Genomic DNA, 19,851 nt, shown 5'->3' on the forward strand with positions numbered 1-19,851 from the left:
AAACTAGTAGGCCATAAGAAGCATTATAAATTGATGACAGATAACAGTGGTAAGTGGGCATTGACAGCATTAATAGTTATTTATTGTTAACAGTACAACAAAAAGACCAAGAACTCTAATAATTAAAGTTTTAATGCCTGAATTGTTCAGTTGTTCTATAGTAGGTATCAGAATGCATGCAAGTTTACTTATGTAATATTTTTTGGTGTAGTCATTTACCAAAGATGAAATAATCTTATTTATACAATATAAAATTATCTACCCAAGTGGTACAAAGTGGAGTGCTGGTGTGTTTCTTAAGTGGTATATTACTTAAGCAAATGCTACTTTTTAATATATATTCTTGGAGATATTCCATCCAGGAAATGATTCCTAATTGGTTTTTTAAGGACTCATGAAATTCTGTTCTCTCCCCACATACTTAGACAAGCATTCCTGGATGATATATTTATCCAGGGCACTCTCAGTATTCTGGCAATAGGTTTAACTTGGAAAAGGTTTCTTGTTTAGTTAATAATAGAAAGCTTTCTGCCAGATTTTAGTTTATTTTTTGGAACTTTGTCCATGATAGAGATAACCACGCTGACAATTTGATAATCATCCCAAAGATCTGATGTTCTTTTACTAGCTGATTGAAAATCAGAATAAGATAAATGGTACTTATTTTTATGTACCTTTTCTCCAGTTTCTTCTAATACCTCAAGGAGCAGAGAGTTGGTAGAATAATAACTGTAATGATAATAGTATGTAATGTTTATTCAGTATATCCTGTCAACCTGACACTGGCCAGGGGCTTGAAGTTATTTTATTTATCCTTCTGATACTTCCCTCTATTTCAGAAGAAAGCAGATGCCTATGATTGCATAGTTGGTAGGTAGTAGGGTCAGAACTTAGGCTAGCCAGTTAATTAGTAGTTTAAATAGCTAAGAACAGGATATTGAGTACTTAGTAAGTTTGGAGAGTATCCATCTTATTTCTGGTAATTCAGAATCATCCTAATACTTTCATAAAGGGCTAACTCAGCTTTTGCTGTATTTGATAAATGGTCCATGTTATTAATAGGTTTGACCTTGTTATCAATCTATAATTCCTATAAACTTTTTTGTGCCAAATTTTCATTGTTTTTATAATCACCAAACCATGTTACTAATGTTGTGTTTTGGTTTGTTTTACAGTGATCCTTTTCTGTATGGCTGCCCTAATATTTCCAATAGGATTTTACATCAATGAAGTCGGAGGTCAACCTTATAAATTACCCAACAACACAGTAGTTGGGTCATCATATGTACTTTTTGTCTTATCAATTTTCTTTACAATAGTAGGACTTCTATTTGCTGGCAAAGTTTGTTTACCAGGCTGATGAATGTCTAAACTGCTTGATTCTATTATTTTTTATTTTATTTTATTTTTTATTTTTATTTTTAGAGGGTGGGAGGACAAAGACAAGGCATCTGAGCTGTCCTCTCATAGGAAAATGCTTAGGTGAAACTGATGCTAAAAAGGAAAAAATGCTTTGATTTGTTCTCACTATGCACTTTGGATTAAAAAAAAAAAATCGAGAGCCTTTCCATAACCAAATACAGACAATAATGACTAAATCTCCTGAGCATATTCAGGCAGTCAGTCTGCACTGTGATAGCAACCTAGTGAAGGAGAATGCTTTACACTGAAAAGCATGTGGCCCTTTGTGACTCTGTTGTTCCGTTTTTAACGTCTAATGATTCATTTGAGAAAAAAAGTCTAAGTATTTATGAATCATGGTGGACCAGAGGGATGCAAAAGAAGTTCATGTGGGGCTGGCCTCACCTCCTAAGAAATTAGTGTTCACAACTTCCTTGTAATGGTATGAGCCTTTGGCACCAGAACGGATTACCGTTGCATTACTGCACCGAGAAGCCAATAGATCAAAATGTGTTTGCTAAAATGTATGTAAAAATTCTGAAATTCCCTAATCTCTATGTACAAAAAGAAAAGGAAAAAAAAATCAAAACACTAAGAGACATGTTGTTTGGGGTGGGTGGGTGGGGAAAATCTTCCTTATATTTATATAAATATATATATAATATATATATTTTGCTGATGCAGTATACAGTGTGTATATGTGTGTGTGTGTGTGTATGTGTGTGTAAGTTTATATATGCACACATGCAAACAGTTCCTGGAAGAGAACTCTGAATGCTTTGCTAGCAAACACTGTGGTGTGCAAACCTAGAACTCACTCAATAGAAAAAAAGCCATTTATCTGAAGGCTGCATAGTGGAGAGAGTCTTCAGTTTACCTCATTCTTTGTAGCAGCCCTTGATTTTAACCGGTTTTTGTAATAGGTACAAATAATCCCATACCTTTCTAGGTGTAATTTTAAGTTAAGCTAAAAATTCTTTGTAGGTTAATTTATTTGTATATGATAGTAGTAGGTAAGATCATGTCAAACCTTATAATTTGGGGAATCTAACACTATTTAAATTATTGGAAATTGTTGTCTATTGTATAGAGATTCTTTTTTCTATTGGCTTGGTATGTTACATTAATAATGCATTTTATGTGTTCAAGCACACAACTTTACGTAAATACAAAGTTCACTAGCAAACATCTGGCTTTTTTGACTACTTACAACATTAATTTCACTCTGCCATAAAAATTAATGTTTATGTTCTTTTATCTGTAAGCATTATTCACATACCTTTACCAAAAACTCAAGCAATACAATATTTTCTTTATTTGCTGTATGCCTTTGTTTGCTAAAAGCTAACATTTTTTGCATTTATTTTAAAGGGCTGTACTAAACCCACAGCTTTAAGTTTTTTTCCTTAAAAAAGCATTGTAGCCAATGCTTGAACTCACAAATGGTTTTAAAATACAGTATTTCTCTTCTCCACATTTCCATGCCTTCGTGTCAAAGCTTAGTTGTTTTTCCTGGTGAGCACCATAGATAATCTCCTGTTCGAAGTGTGGACAGGAGGGTGTTTTCACAGCAATGGAGCTAAGTTTTTCCTCTTTTTAGTGAAATGGCAACCCAGATGTCCCTGTCAGTATAATAGAGACAGTCTCATGTAGCCCATGCTTCACACAAGCAGGAATGAATGCACTGTTTCTTAAGAAGATAGTTTATAAATTACAGAATGGTTCCTTCAGAGATGGGGCTACCTCCTCAGATATTCAGAGTATGAAATGGAAGAGCTCAATGTGTTTCACACTGGCTTGTTTGGTATTCATATATCTTACTGTTAATTCTACAGTGTTTCATTGTGAATGAAAACCCCATTTTCAGCTCACTCTTGAGTCAACGATGGGCTGGGGTGTTGGACCACCCCTGGGTGTGTTCCTTGAGCGTTCTGAGGGAATGTCATACTTTTCCTTTTTACCTTCCCCAGGTAAAAAAAAACCTTTGGAAAACCCAAGGGAGACCATTCCCCACGTATTGTGATGTCTAGTCAATTCTAAGAGTACCACCGGACACATGTGGACATTTGGGATTGCATTTCCCATTGTGATTTGACAGGTCCTCAAATCAAAGGGAACACTTTAAAGGAAAGCTTTGGTTGTCACCTTTATACCACTGATATAGTGTTAGCAAAGTATGGTTCAAATTAATTTATGGTATAACCAAGAGATTTTCTCTTCCAAAAGATGGATTTTATTGTAAATAGTTTCTCAAAATATTTTTAACTGGATCATGAGCATGGGGAGAGAAAGTTTCTCAGCTGCTAAGAATTTCCCCACTGTTTACTTCTTTCACTTACAGTGGTATTGCATATAAGATTACAAAATTTAAGGTTTTATTTGTATCTATTACCCAAACCATTAAATTGTCCTTGGTTTCATCATTGTCTTGGAGGTCCAGTGCATAAAGGACTGATAGAGGGAAAGTTCCTCTAGCCAGTCTGCATGCTAACCCAGGATTAAGACCATCTCATTGAGTAGTATGTGAGGTCAAGTCTTTGTACTCTTCCAGACCAAACATTGAAATGGACTCATTCATATAACTTTCTATAAATCCTGTAAGTGAAAAGATAGTCAACTGTCAGCAGTTGCTTTTAAAAAGGTCACTATAATAAGTACTATATAGTACAGTATTAATTTATAGCAGGATATCATATCTTGTAAACTGTATATAAAACACGGTTTTATGGTGCAATCATTTGTCCAACTTTTGTCTGTTACATTGTTTTTAGAGAGTACGTTCTTCTCATACCTAAGAATATCACTGTAAAATGCTGAAAACTATCTTTTCGTTTTATTTGCACAAGACTGAATTAGTTTGAAATTTTTGGAAGCTCCTATCGAACATGCCTAGACACCTGTAAACATAAAAACATTAAGTTCATTAAAAGTAAACATTTCAGTATGATTCTTTCCAAAGGTAATCCATGTTCTATGTTGTTAACATGTGAATGTGATTTTTCTGACTTGTCCACCTCTTAACCTATTTTCTGTTTTGTTTTTGAAGGATGGCTTTTTTTTTTCTTTTTAATGTTCTAGATGACCAAAACACTATTGGTTTTTACCCTTTTGCCTAAAGCTTTGATATCTCCACTTGATGTTCTATGAAATCACTGTTTAATCTCTTAAGTGAAATACTAAATAGTCCTGGTGACAAACAATCTATTGATTTAGAGAAAGGCCCAGAAAAAAAGTATTGAAAGGTAACTTTGGATATATTGTTAGCTATTATTTTGCATCGTGGGCTTCATGGGAAGAACATGTTGCATTTAATTTGTCTTTATTATAAGACTAGTAGACACAAATTACTCTTACTATAGTAACCGCTTTATCAACCCACTTTGATCTTCTTTTAAAAATTAAATTTGCATTCACAGTTCAAAACAGTAAGCTGTCTTTCAGAAAAATTTTGAAGGATAAGATACATGAAGGAAAAAAATGGCCTGTGTAGGCAGAATTCACTACACAGGACTTGTAGTTGTATCACCTCAAGAGATTTTAAAGTTTGTGATTAAGGTCTGTATATTATCCCAAACTTTATTAAGAATTGTTTTCTAATTGGTTTTGACATTTTTTCAATTAATAGTTTCAAAACAATTGTTAATACAACTGTATAAAATGAACATAATTTTCTTCACTTGTATTTTTGTTATTGAGCAAGTTTATCAAAATAAATTGTCTACTAAAGAAACTAAAAAGGCTTCTATTACTTTGCATAAGCTTTGATTTAAAAAATTAATTTCTTATAGAGGTTCCACATATATACACAGAGACACTTCCATGCCTCTTGTTAGCATTGTGGTGGGGAAGGGTTCCCTCTCTTCTTCCACTCCTAGCTCACTCCTAGGTCAGAGCTGCCATTAATATTCCAGGTCACTGATTATGCCATGTTTAGTAATAAGAAGAGCCATTTAGCAATAAAACACCACATACACGTGGATTTGTCTTCTGCATCAAATTTCCATGAACTAGGAGGAAAAAAATTGAGCCAAAGCCCGGAAAACCAGCCATCTTTCTTTTCTTTCTTGCATATAGACTTAGCTCTATCTTGGCTTCAGTCTTCTGCTGTGTCTACTTTTACTTCACGCCAAAGGATCTTAGCTTCTAAGATCTTAAAATGTGGGTTGAAAGAACGAGATAAAGGCCCTTGGTCTTTAGACAGGTCCATTTACCCCACATTATAGCCTTACTAGAGCCCTCTATGGAGGTATCAAGATTAGCCCAGCACAATAACAACTAGTGAATATCTCACCTTCACTGCTGTTTCTTCTTTATATGCCTTTTCCAAGAGCCTCCTGGGGTGTTAAGGGTTAAGACATGGTAAAAGATGGTTTTGAGTTCTGGGACTTGAAATCATCTTCATAGGGTGCCCAACCATTCCAGGTAGCCTGAGACCTAGGGATTCCCACAATGTGGGACTTTTTGGGGGAAAATCCAGGCAAACTAGGGTAGTCATTAGGTCACTCAATCTTCACACTATCCAGATCTTATTCTGATACATAACACCGATTAGAGGTACTCAAGAGGGTTCTTTTTGATAAGCACTAATGAATAGGTCAATTGGTAACTGTAATGGTAGGCATATACCAGACTTTTTCCTTTTCTTCGGAAAAGGCAGCAGCATAGTTTTAACAATAACGTGCTCAAAAAATACCTTATTTTTGACTAAGTCTTCCATCAGTTCTATTCTAGCTGCCCTATGGGATTATGGGGGAAACTCCAAAATGAGAGGACTGTGGCTTCTCTTGTGGGTCACAGTTACCCAGCAACAAAGTAAAGGCAGTTATTTATAAGTGGTATTAAAGATAGAAAGTATAATGTATTATTTTTTTAGAGTTTTGGTTCTTTTCCCAGAAGAGGAAAATACCACAGGATGATATTTTCAAGCACAATCAAGGTTTGTGCCTATCAACCCCAGTTCTAATTATAGACAGAGACCACCTAAGATTAATTTTCAAGAGTTTCAAGAAGAGATTTTTCATGAAACCCAAAATTTCATAGTTGGATGAAGTCTCAAAGAGCTTGTCCAGGGTTTCCATTTTCAGATGAAGAAATTGAGGCCTCAGAAAGGCTTTCTGACTTTCCTAAAGTCTCTCGACTAGGTCTCAGCAGAGCCCTCAACATAGGAAAGAATGTCTTTGACAAATGCACATTGATCCTAGGACAAATATTCTCATTCTACAGCCATCTGAACCCACCTGTCTTCAGCTCATCTTCATCTGATGCTCATCCACCAAGTCATTTCTGTTGGGCCCAGAGTGTGGCTCGGTGGTAGAAGCCCTTGCCTGGCATGGGTGAGGCCTTGGGTTTGATTCCTAGCACTCCAAGTGGATTCTGCCAAAATATTCTTTAAATGAAGTGTATTACGTCCTCATTCACATTTTTGTCATTCCCATTGCGCAGATGAAAGCCCCAACTCCGGTAAGCTGGCATAGAAAACTCTCCATGACTAGGCTTTGAGCGGCCTCCTCAACCTCCTCACTGTTTACTTTTTCTGACAACCAGCCTGCTCTCCATTCTCTGACTACAACCTGCTTGCTGTTGTGGCTGTGTCTGCATTGTCTACTTCTGGTGGTTTTCTTTAATCCTGCTTGTGTTGAACTATACCTAATCCTTTGTTTTCCTTTTGCTTATTCCTCTGTAACAGTACTGGAGGGGAGTAGACCCCTGCATTCAAATCTCAGTTCACAGTTTTAGTTTTGTGACCTTCAGGCAAATCATTTAACCAAGGTCTGTGAGCCTTGGTTTTTTTATCTATACAATGGGGCTAATAACCATACCTACTTATGGGGCTATTGTTTGTTTAAATGAGACCAAGTGCCAGGTACAGAGTAAGCATTCAAATGTTGGTTGCTGCTATTATCACTAAAACATTTTTTTTAACTAGATTATAAACTCTAGAATGCAAGGAATATGGCTTTCTCGTGTTCCTGAGAGACCTGGCACAATGCTTTACCTATGAAATTGAATTATCAAGATTAAATTCAGGGGCTGAGGTTGTTGGTCAATAGTAGAGTGCTTGCCTAGCATGTGTTAGGCACTGTGTTCGATTCTCAGCACCTCATACAAATAAATAAAAATAAAGTTCCATTGACAACTAAAGCAAAAAAAAAAAAATATATATATATATGTAATATAAATTCAGGGATAGATTATAAAGGAAATTTATGAAACCATATTTCCTGGAAATTTAAAAGACCCAGTTACCTATTTGCTAGAATTATTTCAGTAAAATTCTTCCTGAAGGCAGAGGCTGGTCTAGATCTAGTGTAGTTACTTTATCAGTGGGTATGTCCCCATTTAATATGTCAGTTTCATTGATCTCAGGATTTCCTTGTGGACTCAAGATTCTTACTGAACTCGGCTCTCACATTGCTGCTGATACAAACAGGAACAGGATGATGCAAGTGTCCTGTTGATCTTGAGAGAACTCTCTGGAGGCTTCTTCAAGCTTGTGGGTTCTCTGCTGTCTCGAAGCCCTACATTTGGTATGTTTTGCAAAGATTTGGTCTTGCCAAGATGTTCTTAATTATTTCTGCTAAAAGGAATAGATTCAAGAGTTTGATTTCATTTAGATGTGGTTTTCTCCAATTGACCATTTTAAGGTATTTTAATAAATATTGCCAGTGATATGTGGTCACTATTAAATCACTCTCCATTTGTTATCTGTCAGGGCAAGTCAGTAAAATAAATGCCATGTACTGACTCTGGCACCCTTTCTCGTGTTTAAATATTTAAAACTGTCTAAGACAACTCACATATGTTCTTTAAAAATTAAAACTTTTTCTTTTGTGTTGCTGTGTTTTCTGTGGCCAATGCAAATGCACTGGAAGAACAACAACAACAAAAATCTTTTCTTATCCATAATTGCTCTAGGGTAAAAAAAAAAATGAATCTACACATCTAAAAAAGATTTGACCACCTGTATATTTTACCAATTAAATGAGCATAGTGGACTTATTGTTTGCAATCCTACCCTATACTCACTGTTCTAGTACGTGACTGTATTTCTGCTTTTAGGGTAATTGACAACTTTTTCTTGTCTCAAAGAGCTATCATGAAGGAAGTGATCATGACCCTAAACTGGCACAAAGGGTTTTCTTTTTATAACATATATCTGTAAAAAAAATCTTTTAAAAACAAACCCAAAAAGTCCAAAATAGGAACACAGGAAGTTAAAAGTTTCCACACCCACAATCCACCTTCCAGAGAACCATTAATACTAGTTTATTGAGCATTCCAACAGATACTTTACTCTCCCTTCAGTTTAACAAAAGCAATATCATATATGTATCTACCACTGCTTCCCCAGTCTACATAATATTCCATTTTACATAAATTTAGGTTGTTTCCAGGTTTTTGTTAATATAAATAATGCTTTGGTGAGCTTAGGTCTTAATTACAAAAACTTCCCAAATATCAAAATAACCTGATAATCTAACTGAAGCATAGCAACCACTCTATTAAGATAATTCATATTTTCAAAAGTGCTGTGGTTAGGTAATAGTAGCATTCAGTAAGTTTACAGAAAGAACATTAAATTCACGTGTCATTTGCTCTTCCATGTCATCTTAATTAATCCTCTTCCTGTGTCATCAGAGGTGGTATTTTATAGACCAGAAAACTAGGGATCAAAAGGTGAACTACTTACCCAAGGTTCTGTAACTAACTAGTCATTGGTCAATCTGAGTTTCAAGCCTAGGTTCCCTGACTTCAGATCTAGGGCTCCTTCTGCTGTCGCACATGGCCAGTTTGTCTAGTCTAAAGGAAATAAAAATAGCTTGTCCCAGTTGCATGATTCTTTGGCTCAAACACGAGCAGCTAAATCTATGGCTTGCTGCTTCTGGATGTGAGATGCAAGGAACCATAAAAGGTAGTCCCTATTTAGAAACAACTTTGGAATATTATCTACTTTGCTGTAAGGAAAAAAAAGTAGGAAAAACCAACTTGTTTGTATTTACTCTTCCATCATTCCTATCTCATTGTCAAGCTTTCTCTTTACAATCATTGTTTAATGGCATTTTATAGTGTCGATGTACTTCACTGGTAAAACTAGTGATGTCATCTGTTGGGTTCTGTGGAGCTCTTGGATTTAAGCATCCATGGAAATTTCCCCAGACAGGCTACTCCACACACCCCTCCATAGCACTTAAAAATCAATAGATCCCCTCTGTGCTCTGGGTAGGGAATTTATTAGGGTACCCTAAGTTTTGCAGAGGTCCATGGCTCAAACATTAGGAAGAAACCCCCCCCCCCCAGTCATTTATCCACACATTACTGCCAAGGCCTCAGATGTCCCATACTTGGGGCATGATACAGTGGTGAGCTGGGGACCTCCTGTGCCTATGGTTTTGAGTGCACTGAGTACTCATGGGTCCTCTTAGGTTGTGGCTCACCAAGGCCTTGCTACCCAGCACTGAGAGGCCTCCACTCCTTCTCATTTTCAGATCTCTGTTCATCTAGGAGAATCTCCCTCCCCTTGGCTTCCTTCAGAGGCATGTTAGCTTAGTACCCACATCCTCTTTCTTTTGGAAAGTTGCTCCTTTCCTACCTCAGGCTATGTGGCTTTGTGGGCTGATTTCACTTTCTGGCCCCAAAGCTGGACACAGAAGCTGGCCTGGGCAATCAGGGCACAGTGATTCCCTCAGGAATGAGTGTGCCATATAACCAAGAAGCCAAGCCTGGAACTCGCTGGAACTGGAAAGAAATGTTGTTTCTTTAGGGTTGCTCAGTTGGGGAGAAGCTTGGCACTGCTTGGGTCCAAAGTTTGCCAGCCACACCTGAAAAGCCTACCTAGGAATCAATCAATCACAGAAGAAAGGAAGCTGAGGAATGGAGATGGGTGTTCTGTTAACATTATTTTAGCCTTTGGGTCAAGTCAGGCCTGAATCCAGAACTATCCCTGGCTTTTCTATTATTTAAACAAATAAATTCTTTTTTTTTTTTCCTGAAGCCACTTTGATGCAGGTTTCTGTCTTTTAATTGAAAGGATTTTGATACACTGCCACTTGACATTTAACACATCACTTACCTTCCCTGCCTCAGCATGTCCCTTGAATCTTTTAGTGAGCTGAGACTTTTACAAAAGACAGAGCTGTTGACTTCATGCTGCTTCTCCACTCAACAAAAAGCACCTGCCCCCTAGTTTGAAATGAAGGCTTGAAATAAAGGAAAACACAAATTAGTAACCACACACACACACACACACATACACACACACAAAAAGGTCTCTCCATATGCCTAGGGAAATGTTACCAGCTCTCACATGGAATATGAGTTGACCCTGATCAGGTCCCAAGAGCCTCAAATAGGAGAAATTCCTGTTATGCTCTGATGCCTTACATGGGGCCAATCAGTCTACATTCTGAGGGGAGCTGAGAAAAATGGTACCCACACACAGCTTCTTCTTGGCTGGTCAACCTGAAAATCTTACTCTGCTTTATCCATTTTGCACAAGAACATTCAGAATGTGTGTCATGTAAGCTCGAGTAGAAGAAAGCAATAACAAGAGTTTTCAGTACTGAGTTTTACGGCTTGTAAAACATTAAAAACCCATGTATCCAGGGACCCAGGGAAATGAGAGTATTAGATGACCTGCCATGTCTCACAAAGTTGTGTCTCAAAATTAGCCCACCTCTTCCACCCAGGATTTCCATCAAGGTGGGCACCAAGATCCTCACCTCCTATTCACAGAGTAGCCATGGGTTATTGTGGCCTGTGAGTCCCTTCTTTCTGATCTCGCTCTTGGTGGTGTTGCTAAATGCTAAATACCCTGGCTTTACACATGGTGCTCCCAGCCCATGACTGCCCAAGTAACATGCTGGATCAAGTTTCTACTTTGAGGAGTGTGGTTGTTCCTGACCTGGCCTGTAGGAGACGCTGCTGGGCTCAACATCTAAAGGACAACTGTAACATGATAACTACCACAGACTGCACATGTTCTAACTTCTTATTAAAGGTTCAGAAACTGAAGACTGATTTTGAGAAATTACCTGGATAAGAAAAACTAAGTGCAGATACCTTAGCCACTTACAAGCTGGTTGACATTGGATTCATCACTTCATTTCTCTTGAACTCTATAAAAGAAGGGGTTAGAGAGGCCCCCAGTGATGGGCCAGGACCTGGTTACATCATAATCACTTGAGACCATTGTTAAAGGTTCATGCTCCCACAATGGCCACAGTTCTAATCAATCGCCTGCGTGAGAATGTACATGCTTGCTTAGCAAACAGCCCAGGTGATTCGGATGGGCACCCAGGTCTAGGAACCACTGTAGAAGATAATTGTCTTGTGATGCTAAGAGGTCACTGAGCATGCTGCCATATTAGCCAGGCTTGGGCAGGACTGGGCATGGTGGGGGTGGAGACTGTCAGTCTTCTCCCAGGGAGACCTAGGGAGTCTAAGGAGAAGATCTCCATTTTCATGCTCATTACAGGCTCTCTGGTATCTTCCATTTCTACCACAAGAAAACAGCAGGTCTAAACCATAGTCCTCTGCTGACCCAGAGGTTCTAAAAATAGAAAAGAGATCCAAATCCTGCTTCTAGGATCTAGTGAGGGTGAAAGTAGATTGCCTGGGAGAGGTTCTTAACAACAAAGAGGTGATAACTCTTCCCTGGGGCCAGAGTTTTCCCCTTGCCCTGCCCCAAGCTGCAGTGGCTTGGTCGGTTGCCTTGGAGACCAGCTAACACTTCCTGCAGGGCAGGCTCCCCTATGGAGTTGCTTAGAGGAGCTTGGAGCAACTAGAAATCAGAAGCAGGAGAAGCAGAGCCCTGGAGTGCCAGAGACCCTTCTCCCACAGATGGAGAAATAAAAGGAAATGCAAATAAAGGCAGGTGAGTGTCCCAAGGGTGGACAGGGTTTGGAAGAAAGAGGGCAGGAGAGGCCCAGATGCTAATTCCTTGACTGAGCAAGAAAGCTTTAGGGAGCCTGGGATCTTAAGTCCCTGCTCCCTGCCTGCCAAGCCTGGTTCTAGGTGCCGAGGGTATGCAATAGAGAAGCTGGTTGGGGAGACACCATGACAACTTGATATGAAATAGAATAGCAAACAAGACTTCCACAGGGTTTCTGCTACGGAGTTTGGGATAGCAAATAGGAGTCTGAAGGAACTTACTGAGTTTATTGCCAGATGAAAGAGGAAAGGGGCATTTTGAGAACAGCTTGAGCACAGGTAGGTATGAAATAGTAAGATGTGGAAATAGGGGTTCTCGGGAAGAAGGTCTGACTTGTTTGACTTAGAGCCATGGCAGAGTTCTAAACAGGCAGTGATAGCAGGAACTCTGCATATTAGGAAAAAATCATTCTGGCAACATGATTGGCTGGGGACAAGACATGAGACAATTCTGCAGTTAAAAGCACAAACCCTGGGGATGGCTTTATCCTGGATGAATATTTAGGAGAATCAGCTGTTAATAAATCAGAAAGTTAGCTGAAGGTTTTCTTTTATCCCCAAATCAGCACTTCCTCCATCCCTTTGACCAAAATGCCAACAGCCATGGACCAGTTTGTACTTTCCCTTCTCTTCTAGCCACTCTCCCTGGGCAATATGGCCCACCTTTGCCCAAATTCTGGGCCTGCCCTTAAAGCATTTGTTCAATAAGTGCCTTTTTGTTTTTTAAGAAGCTACTATGTTTTAGGCACTGTAAAAGTATTCTAGCAGTGGTCATTTCTAAGTCACTGCCCGCAGGGAGCTCACGTCTAGTGTGCTCAGGTTGGGACAGAAGGAGTAGACCATTGGCATACAGAAGGTCAGATGGTGAAGTCTGCTATGGAAAACACTAAAATGGGTGGAGGGTCCTGTTTGACTCTGTACAGAGGCCTGAGGGTAAGGCTGTGACAGTTCATCCTACTCCCCAGTACCAGCTCTCTCTGGGTCCCTGAAGGCACTTGAAATATTCATGAAAGGAATAAGTGCTTAGGAGTCTCATGCTGAAGTGCTTCAAGGCGGCAGATATTTAGTGGCATTCTGTATTTCTACAGTACTTTGTATTTTGAAAAGCACTTTCTCAAACTTGATTTCATTCGATCCTCTTGACAGTGAAGTTGAAGTAGGCCCTCGGTTACTTCATCCCTCTTCCACTCTGCAGATGAGAAAACCCAAGGTCCAGAGCTCTTCCCAGGCCCCACATTGCTTGGTCTCCTCCACTGGCCCATGCAAGAGCCCCCAGAATCATTCACAGGCCTCAAATGCATTTTAAAAAGCATTAATCACCACCACCACCCCGCAAATAAGGAACTGAGACCCTATGAAGGGGCCCCTGTTCATCAGGCATTTCTGTTTCAACAGTCCCTGCCATAGGATTTCCAGAAAAGCTCACTGAAGTCAAACCAGTTTGGGTTTTTAATTTAAGACACTGCCACATGACCCTGGTGCTTCCCAGATAATAAAGCATCTTCCAAATAAAAGAAGTGAAAAGCCAGTTACTGAACCATTGCTAAGCTCTTTCATGGAGCAATTTCCTAAGAGAATATACTAATGTTTGAGCTGCAACTTCATAGTGTCTCACAGGTTGCGGCATAGCCAGGATTTGTTTGGTTGCAAGTAACAGAAACTGAAATAAGCTAGCTTAAGCCAAAAAGTAGAGTTATAAGAAACAGGTTCACAGAGACCAAGAGCAAAAAATGAGTCTATTCTTACCAAATGCCTGGGATGAATAGTTAGAAATTCAAGAGTCGAGGCAGTTTTTTAACCTCCTTTCCTTATCCTCACGTCCTCAAAATACTTATTGTTTGTCAGTCCCTGCTCTCAGGTAAACAATAGCATCATGGGAGAGACATGCCATTTCTTTAAAAATCATGCTAATGTATTTATCATTCCAAATTAAGACAAGCTATTTAAAAGAAAGGAACACCGTCCTGGGAAAATATATAAAACAAAGTGACCTGAACTTGAATGGAATGTTAGAGCCTTTTCCCAAAGGAAACATGTATGAGCTGAAACATAAGGATGAGGAGAGTACAGGGATGGGAGGAGAATGTTCCAAAGCAAAGACGGCAGCACATGCAAAGATCCTGGGGTGAGAGGAACTATGAAGCATTCCAGGGCCCTTGTGGAACACAGAAGGGAGGGTGCGTGGGAAAGTAGGAAGTCTAGAGAGGTTGATGAGCAGCAGTCAAACCTGTGGGGCCTCAAATTCCATTTCAAGGATCTTAGTCTTCCTCCTAGGGAAAAAGGGAAGTCTTTGATGTGTTTTGAGCAACAGGGAGAAGATGACAGCACAAATCTTGATTCATGTTTTTAAAAGATACTCCAGTTGGTAAAGAGAACAGATTGGATGGGAGGGCTGAGAGGACCTAGAGGGACAAGCCAGGGTCTACTGCAGTGTCTGTGACAGAGGTGACAGTGCCTGGACTGGAGAAATGTCCATGGAGACAGATAAATGATGAAATTTGAGAGAGTCTTAAAACTAACAGGATGAGATGATGGAATGGCATCAGGAGTGAGTGTCAAGAACAATTCCTAGATTTTTGACTCCTGTAAGTAGATGCTAAGTAGATGGTGGTTCTTTTCTGTAGAAAACAATGGAAAGAGGAGAGTGTTGTAGGGAATATCATGAGTTCAGTGTTGAACACACTGGGTTTGAAATGCTTCAAGTGGAAATATCCAGTGTCAGTGAATACACAGCTCTAGAGTCAGGGAGGGACATCTGAGCTCTTGATGTACAAATGGCAGTCGTCATGGATAGGTGGCAGTGGAAGCCTGGTAAGACGAGACATGAGAGCCATGCACCCTCCTTAGTCTCCAGGAAAGCAGGTAGAGGAGAAGTCTGGGAAGGAGCCTGAGAAGGAGCAGGCAGGAAGGGAAGAAGCCAGAGACCATGGCCCCACAGAAACGAAAGCAGAAATGACCATCCCCTCCACCTTCCCCTGGAGAGCCTCTTCCTGCTCCTAATAACAAATTCCCAGTGAGAATCCATCTTGGATATACACCTCCAATAAGCGGTACCTTCCAAAGCAGAAGGATCTCACTCAAGGGTGAGCTCAGAGCTCAATCTCATCTCAATATTCTTTCTATTCTACTCTCCTCATCTTGAAATTCCTACCATCTGGCCAAACTCATCTGTGAGTTCCTTGGATTGGCCAAGCTCTTCCTCACCTCAGGGTTTGGAAACCGGCTGTTCACTCTGCCTTCCCATCCTTCCCATGGACTCTCCTTTTCACCCTTCAAAAAGATCTGAGCTCAAAAGACACCTGCCCCCACCACTTCACCTTGCAGAAGAGCTCCTTTCCTGATGCCTTTCTATGACAGCCTCCTGTTTCCTTCACAGCGTGTGCCACGGTGTGTAATTTTGATTTTTCAGACCAATTTTAGAATATAAACCCCACAAGGTCAAGGACAATACCTATCTCACTGGTTCTGAACCGGGGTCAGTTTTGCACCTCTCCCCCCCGCCCCCATCATCAGGGGGATACTTGGCAATGTCCAGAGATGCTTTTATCTCAAGGAGGAGGAAGGTGCTGGTGGCATCTAACAGGGAGCAGCCGGGGACACTGCCAAACATTCTGCAATGTACACACACAACCGAATGTTCCACCCCCGAACATCAGAAGGCCAAGGTGGAGAAACCCTTGTCACCGTGTTCACCTTTGAATCCTTAGCACAAAGCACAATGCCTTAAACCTACTAGATGTTCAATATGTATTTAGTGTATTGGTAACTAAAGAATAGCTGAGCTGAGCAAACCCCGCAAAAATATTGTCTACATGCTGTGTTTATCCTCTTGTGTTCTTTTCCTCCTTAGGAAAATAAGAGTAGGTTATTTTTATAATGGGACTCAAATTAGTCATGTCTTCCATGGTCAAGATAATAGATTTCTGGAAAATCATTCCTAAGCAGGATTCTCTGGTTTTGCAAATAAAAACAGCAACAGCAATGTTTTTTTCCCATGGGAATCGAGAGGGGAATGTCTGCCTTGAAGGTGAGACCAGATAATGGTTATTGCAACATTTTACATCTATCTACCTGGGGGCTTTCATTATCTAACCACCAAAACGGTATGATGTAATGTCTCACGAACTTGAAGTCCATAACTGATCAGGACTCTACAGGCACCCTCTCAGTTCCTGCACAGAAATAGCAATGTTCTTGGAATCCTTTTGGAACTAGAGAAAAGAAAAGAGGGAGGCACTGGTTGTGTAGAGTCGATGTCCAGGACATTGATCTAATCACTTTATGTTTTGTAGCATGAAGAAAAACACTGATAGAGATCCAAGGAAACAATTGACCCAGAAGAATATGAATGGACCCAGCCAGAATCCAGACAATGGATTACTGGTCACCCACGTTAACCAGACCCAGGACTTACTGGTAAAAACCAAGGCACTTTTAGTGAGTGGTGACATGTCACAGCTAGGGCACAGAGAACACCATCAACTCTGGGTATTTCTTTCTTCACATAAGATCCCCAGACTAAAAAAAAAAAGAAAAAAGAAAAAGAAAAAGGTTAATTAAGCATTAATCTCTAATCCCCTGCCTTTAGAAATGAATGAAGAAAATCTTTGTTGTTCATAGGAATTTTATAGTCTTTTTGGCCACATCATTAAATATTCAGGAGTCTGTCAAGATTCTGATCATGTTGTCAAAGTCCGTAAAGTATTTTATTCTAAAGTTCCCCTTCCTAAGACTTTTTTTTTTTAATTTTAGGATTCCCTAAAATTTAGATAGAAAATTCTGTTTCAGAAAGTGCTGGTAAAGCAAGAGAGTCGTGACAGAATTAAGCTCTAGAATAGACAGACTTTGGTATTAGGCTGACTCTCCATGTATTAGCAAGCTGCTTTCCAGAGGGGGTGGGACTGTCTAGAACATTCATTCTACAATGGAAAGAGACACCATGGCTGGTTGTCAGGTGCAAGGCTATCCCACAACCATCAGCTAACCTACTAGAATATCTAGAATTTAAATATGGTACCTTTGAATGGTAATCCGTTTAAAACCATACCATTCTAATGTTGGTAATTAAACAACCAGAAGAACAGTCCTATTTTCTTTTCTCAAGTTTCAGCATTTATGGGAATGCAAGTTTAATTAAAAGGAAATGAGGAAAGGTCAACAGCGTCTTGAAATGCTGAAGAAATATTTCAGTGATTTCAAATGTTGATGGCATGCTCTTTATTCCAACTAACTTCATATCAAAATGTGAGGTGACTTCCCAGGTGTACAAAGGACCACTCTTAATTTATCAGCCATATTCAGAGTCTCCTTTTCCTCTCTGATAGAGAGTTGTAGGAAAGAGGGAAAGAATTGCCCAACACCGCTCCATGTAAAGCATCTACTTTCATATGTAACGAGCAGTCCAAATCTAAAATGTGGTTAAGAGTAGATCTCCAAATATTAGTAACTTAAAATCCACGTCCTCCAACATGAAAGATGATTTCAAATGCAAGGAAGATGGAAGGTGAAATGCTCCCAAGCTCAGAGGTCCCAGCCAGCCCTTAAAGATGAGAAGAGTGACATCTAGTGTTCGCAGGAGACAGAGCAGCATTTCCTGAAGTAAAGGACAGGGACCCTGCTATTAATGGGTGCCTTTCAAGGGCAGGATGTTGATTAGCATGGAATCACATAAGGAGCAAGTTCTCAGTCCTTTCTCTCATTCTTTCAGGAGATAAGCAGTTCAGCACTGGCGTAGTGTTATGGTTACAAGCATGACTTGAGCTTCATAAGCCTGGGATTGAATCCCAGCTCCACCATTACTCTCTGTGTGGCCTTGGGCAAATTACTTAAGTGCTCTGTGCTTCAGTTTCCTTGTCAGTAAAATGGGGTTATGATGATGATGAACCTACTTTGTAGAGGTAAATAGGTTAATGTATGGAAAATACTTAACAGTAAGTGCTGCTTAGGTTTTGCTATGATTATTGAGCGTGTTTTTCATGCTTCCTTCATACCTGCTAATTTCCTTTTGGAACAGAGGACAGAGCAGGTCTCAGGCACAGAACGAAGGCATGGATGCTATCTAGAGGGAAGATAGTAGCAGTGTTTTATTTTCATTGTTTTTGCTTTTGGGGGAGTACATTTATGACCAAACCTCAGGGGAAAATAAGGATCATGGTGGAGAATTGTTTGTGCAGGGACACTCAAGGTTATATTCTATAACCATAGCTTCACAATGCCCATTATACAGATGGAGAAAGGGAGGCAGTGCCCCGTCACGAAGCTAGGAAATGTAGAATGCCTCTACCTGGGCACAGTAGCTCATCCAGCCACCAGGTAGTATCCATCTCCTCCTCCACACCCCGCCCACTCCCAGGAGAGCCCTGGCACACACAAGATCCAGGAGAACCCACTTAGGGTTCAAACATCTTTGAATCTGGCCTGGGGTCCCAGCCGGGTTGTAAAGAGTGCTCAGACTCACCCCACAGTCCTTAGATACCACTGGAGGAAAGGGTGTCACACATGGGGCCAAGCTGGGGTCTCACCCCCCAGCTGAATCGTGGCCGGCTCTGGCAACACTTAGGACCTCTGTGCCACAGAAACTGCAGTAGTGTCCTGGAAGCTCCTTCAGAGTCCCCACCTGATCCAGGCTGTGGGGAGAGGGGTCCGTCCAGCCTCTTCTTAGGTCCCACTACCCTATATTCTCTGCACTCTAACACGTGGCTGCCTTTCTGGTCTTCAAGCCCTACCCACCCCCAGGCCTCCACCTGGAAGGTGAATTTCCAGCTCAGGCGACTAATCGGCCTCCCCATCTCCACCCAGTCATTTTCCATCAACTTCCCCCGCTCTGTTCTCTTAATGGCATGGCTCCTCTCTGAGACTGTAATGCATGTTGATGCCTTCCCAGTTTACTGCCCACCTCTCCATGCTAGGATGTAGCACTTCTTTCCTTGTCCACACAGCCCTAGCACCAGGGACAGGGCCCAGTTCAAGGTAATGGCTCAGAAATACCCACTGGAAAGGGAAGGCAGAAATGCCAGGCTCCAGAAGAGGTGAGCAGACCAGGCCCACTCAGCCCCACACCAGGATTCGCTACCTTCTGGCTCCCAGAAAGCACAGCCCATGTCAAATTCTTGTCATGACAGATTTCAGCTCCACCACCAAGTGCACCATGTACATTTTGAGCTTAGCAGTAATGTAGGTGACACAAAGGTCACTAGGTCCCAGCAGGGGAGCGCCGTCTCTGTCATGGCCTCAATCCTTCAATGCCTAGGAAACTCTTCTAAAACATCCACAGCTGGACAGAATCACCCCACTTTTCACATTCTAAAAGTCCTTTAAATGTTTAAAGGACCTTTTAGAATGACGGGCGGCAGATCTCGCTCACCTGAAAAGGTACAGAGAATCCAAGTGTGGAAATAAAAAGAAGACCCCCCAAATCACTTGTGTTTTGCAGAGACTCAAAGGCAGGCGGGGAAAGTGGGAAATTTGTCATGAAAAAGGGGAGACTTCGGCTGCAAGTCTGAGGGTATTGTGTGAGGTGGC

At 40.5% G+C, this 19,851-nt stretch overlaps 2 protein-coding genes across 3 annotated transcripts in view; both read left to right on the top strand.

Moving 5' to 3' along the window:
* The window catches only part of Mosmo (modulator of smoothened), a 63,252-nt gene extending 61,662 nt beyond the window's left edge, over nucleotides 1-1,590 (top strand). Inside the window, exon 3 of the mRNA XM_046454716.2 lies at nucleotides 1,176-1,590. Coding sequence (XP_046310672.1) covers nucleotides 1,176-1,360 — 185 coding nt within the window. The 3' untranslated portion in view covers nucleotides 1,361-1,590. The remainder of the gene's footprint in view (nucleotides 1-1,175) is intronic.
* A 446-nt stretch (nucleotides 1,591-2,036) lies between these two features.
* Nucleotides 2,037-19,851, top strand: part of Vwa3a (von Willebrand factor A domain containing 3A) — a 58,506-nt gene continuing 40,691 nt past the window's right edge. The window contains exons 1-2 of one of the 2 annotated variants that reach the window (XM_058582621.1): nucleotides 2,037-7,928; nucleotides 16,623-16,746. In XM_058582621.1, the coding sequence (XP_058438604.1) occupies nucleotides 16,624-16,746 (123 nt within the window). In that variant the 5' untranslated portion in view covers nucleotides 2,037-7,928; nucleotide 16,623. Of the gene's footprint in view, nucleotides 7,929-11,674; nucleotides 12,275-16,622; nucleotides 16,747-19,851 lie in introns of those variants that run through there. The other variant, XM_046454715.2, reaches the window with a different exon arrangement.

This window comes from Marmota monax, unplaced genomic scaffold (assembly GCF_021218885.2).
Source record: "Marmota monax isolate L192 unplaced genomic scaffold, Marmota_monax_Labrador192_F-V1.1 WCK01_AAM20220418_F8-fsc00086, whole genome shotgun sequence".
NCBI classification, from domain to species: Eukaryota; Metazoa; Chordata; class Mammalia; order Rodentia; family Sciuridae; genus Marmota; species Marmota monax.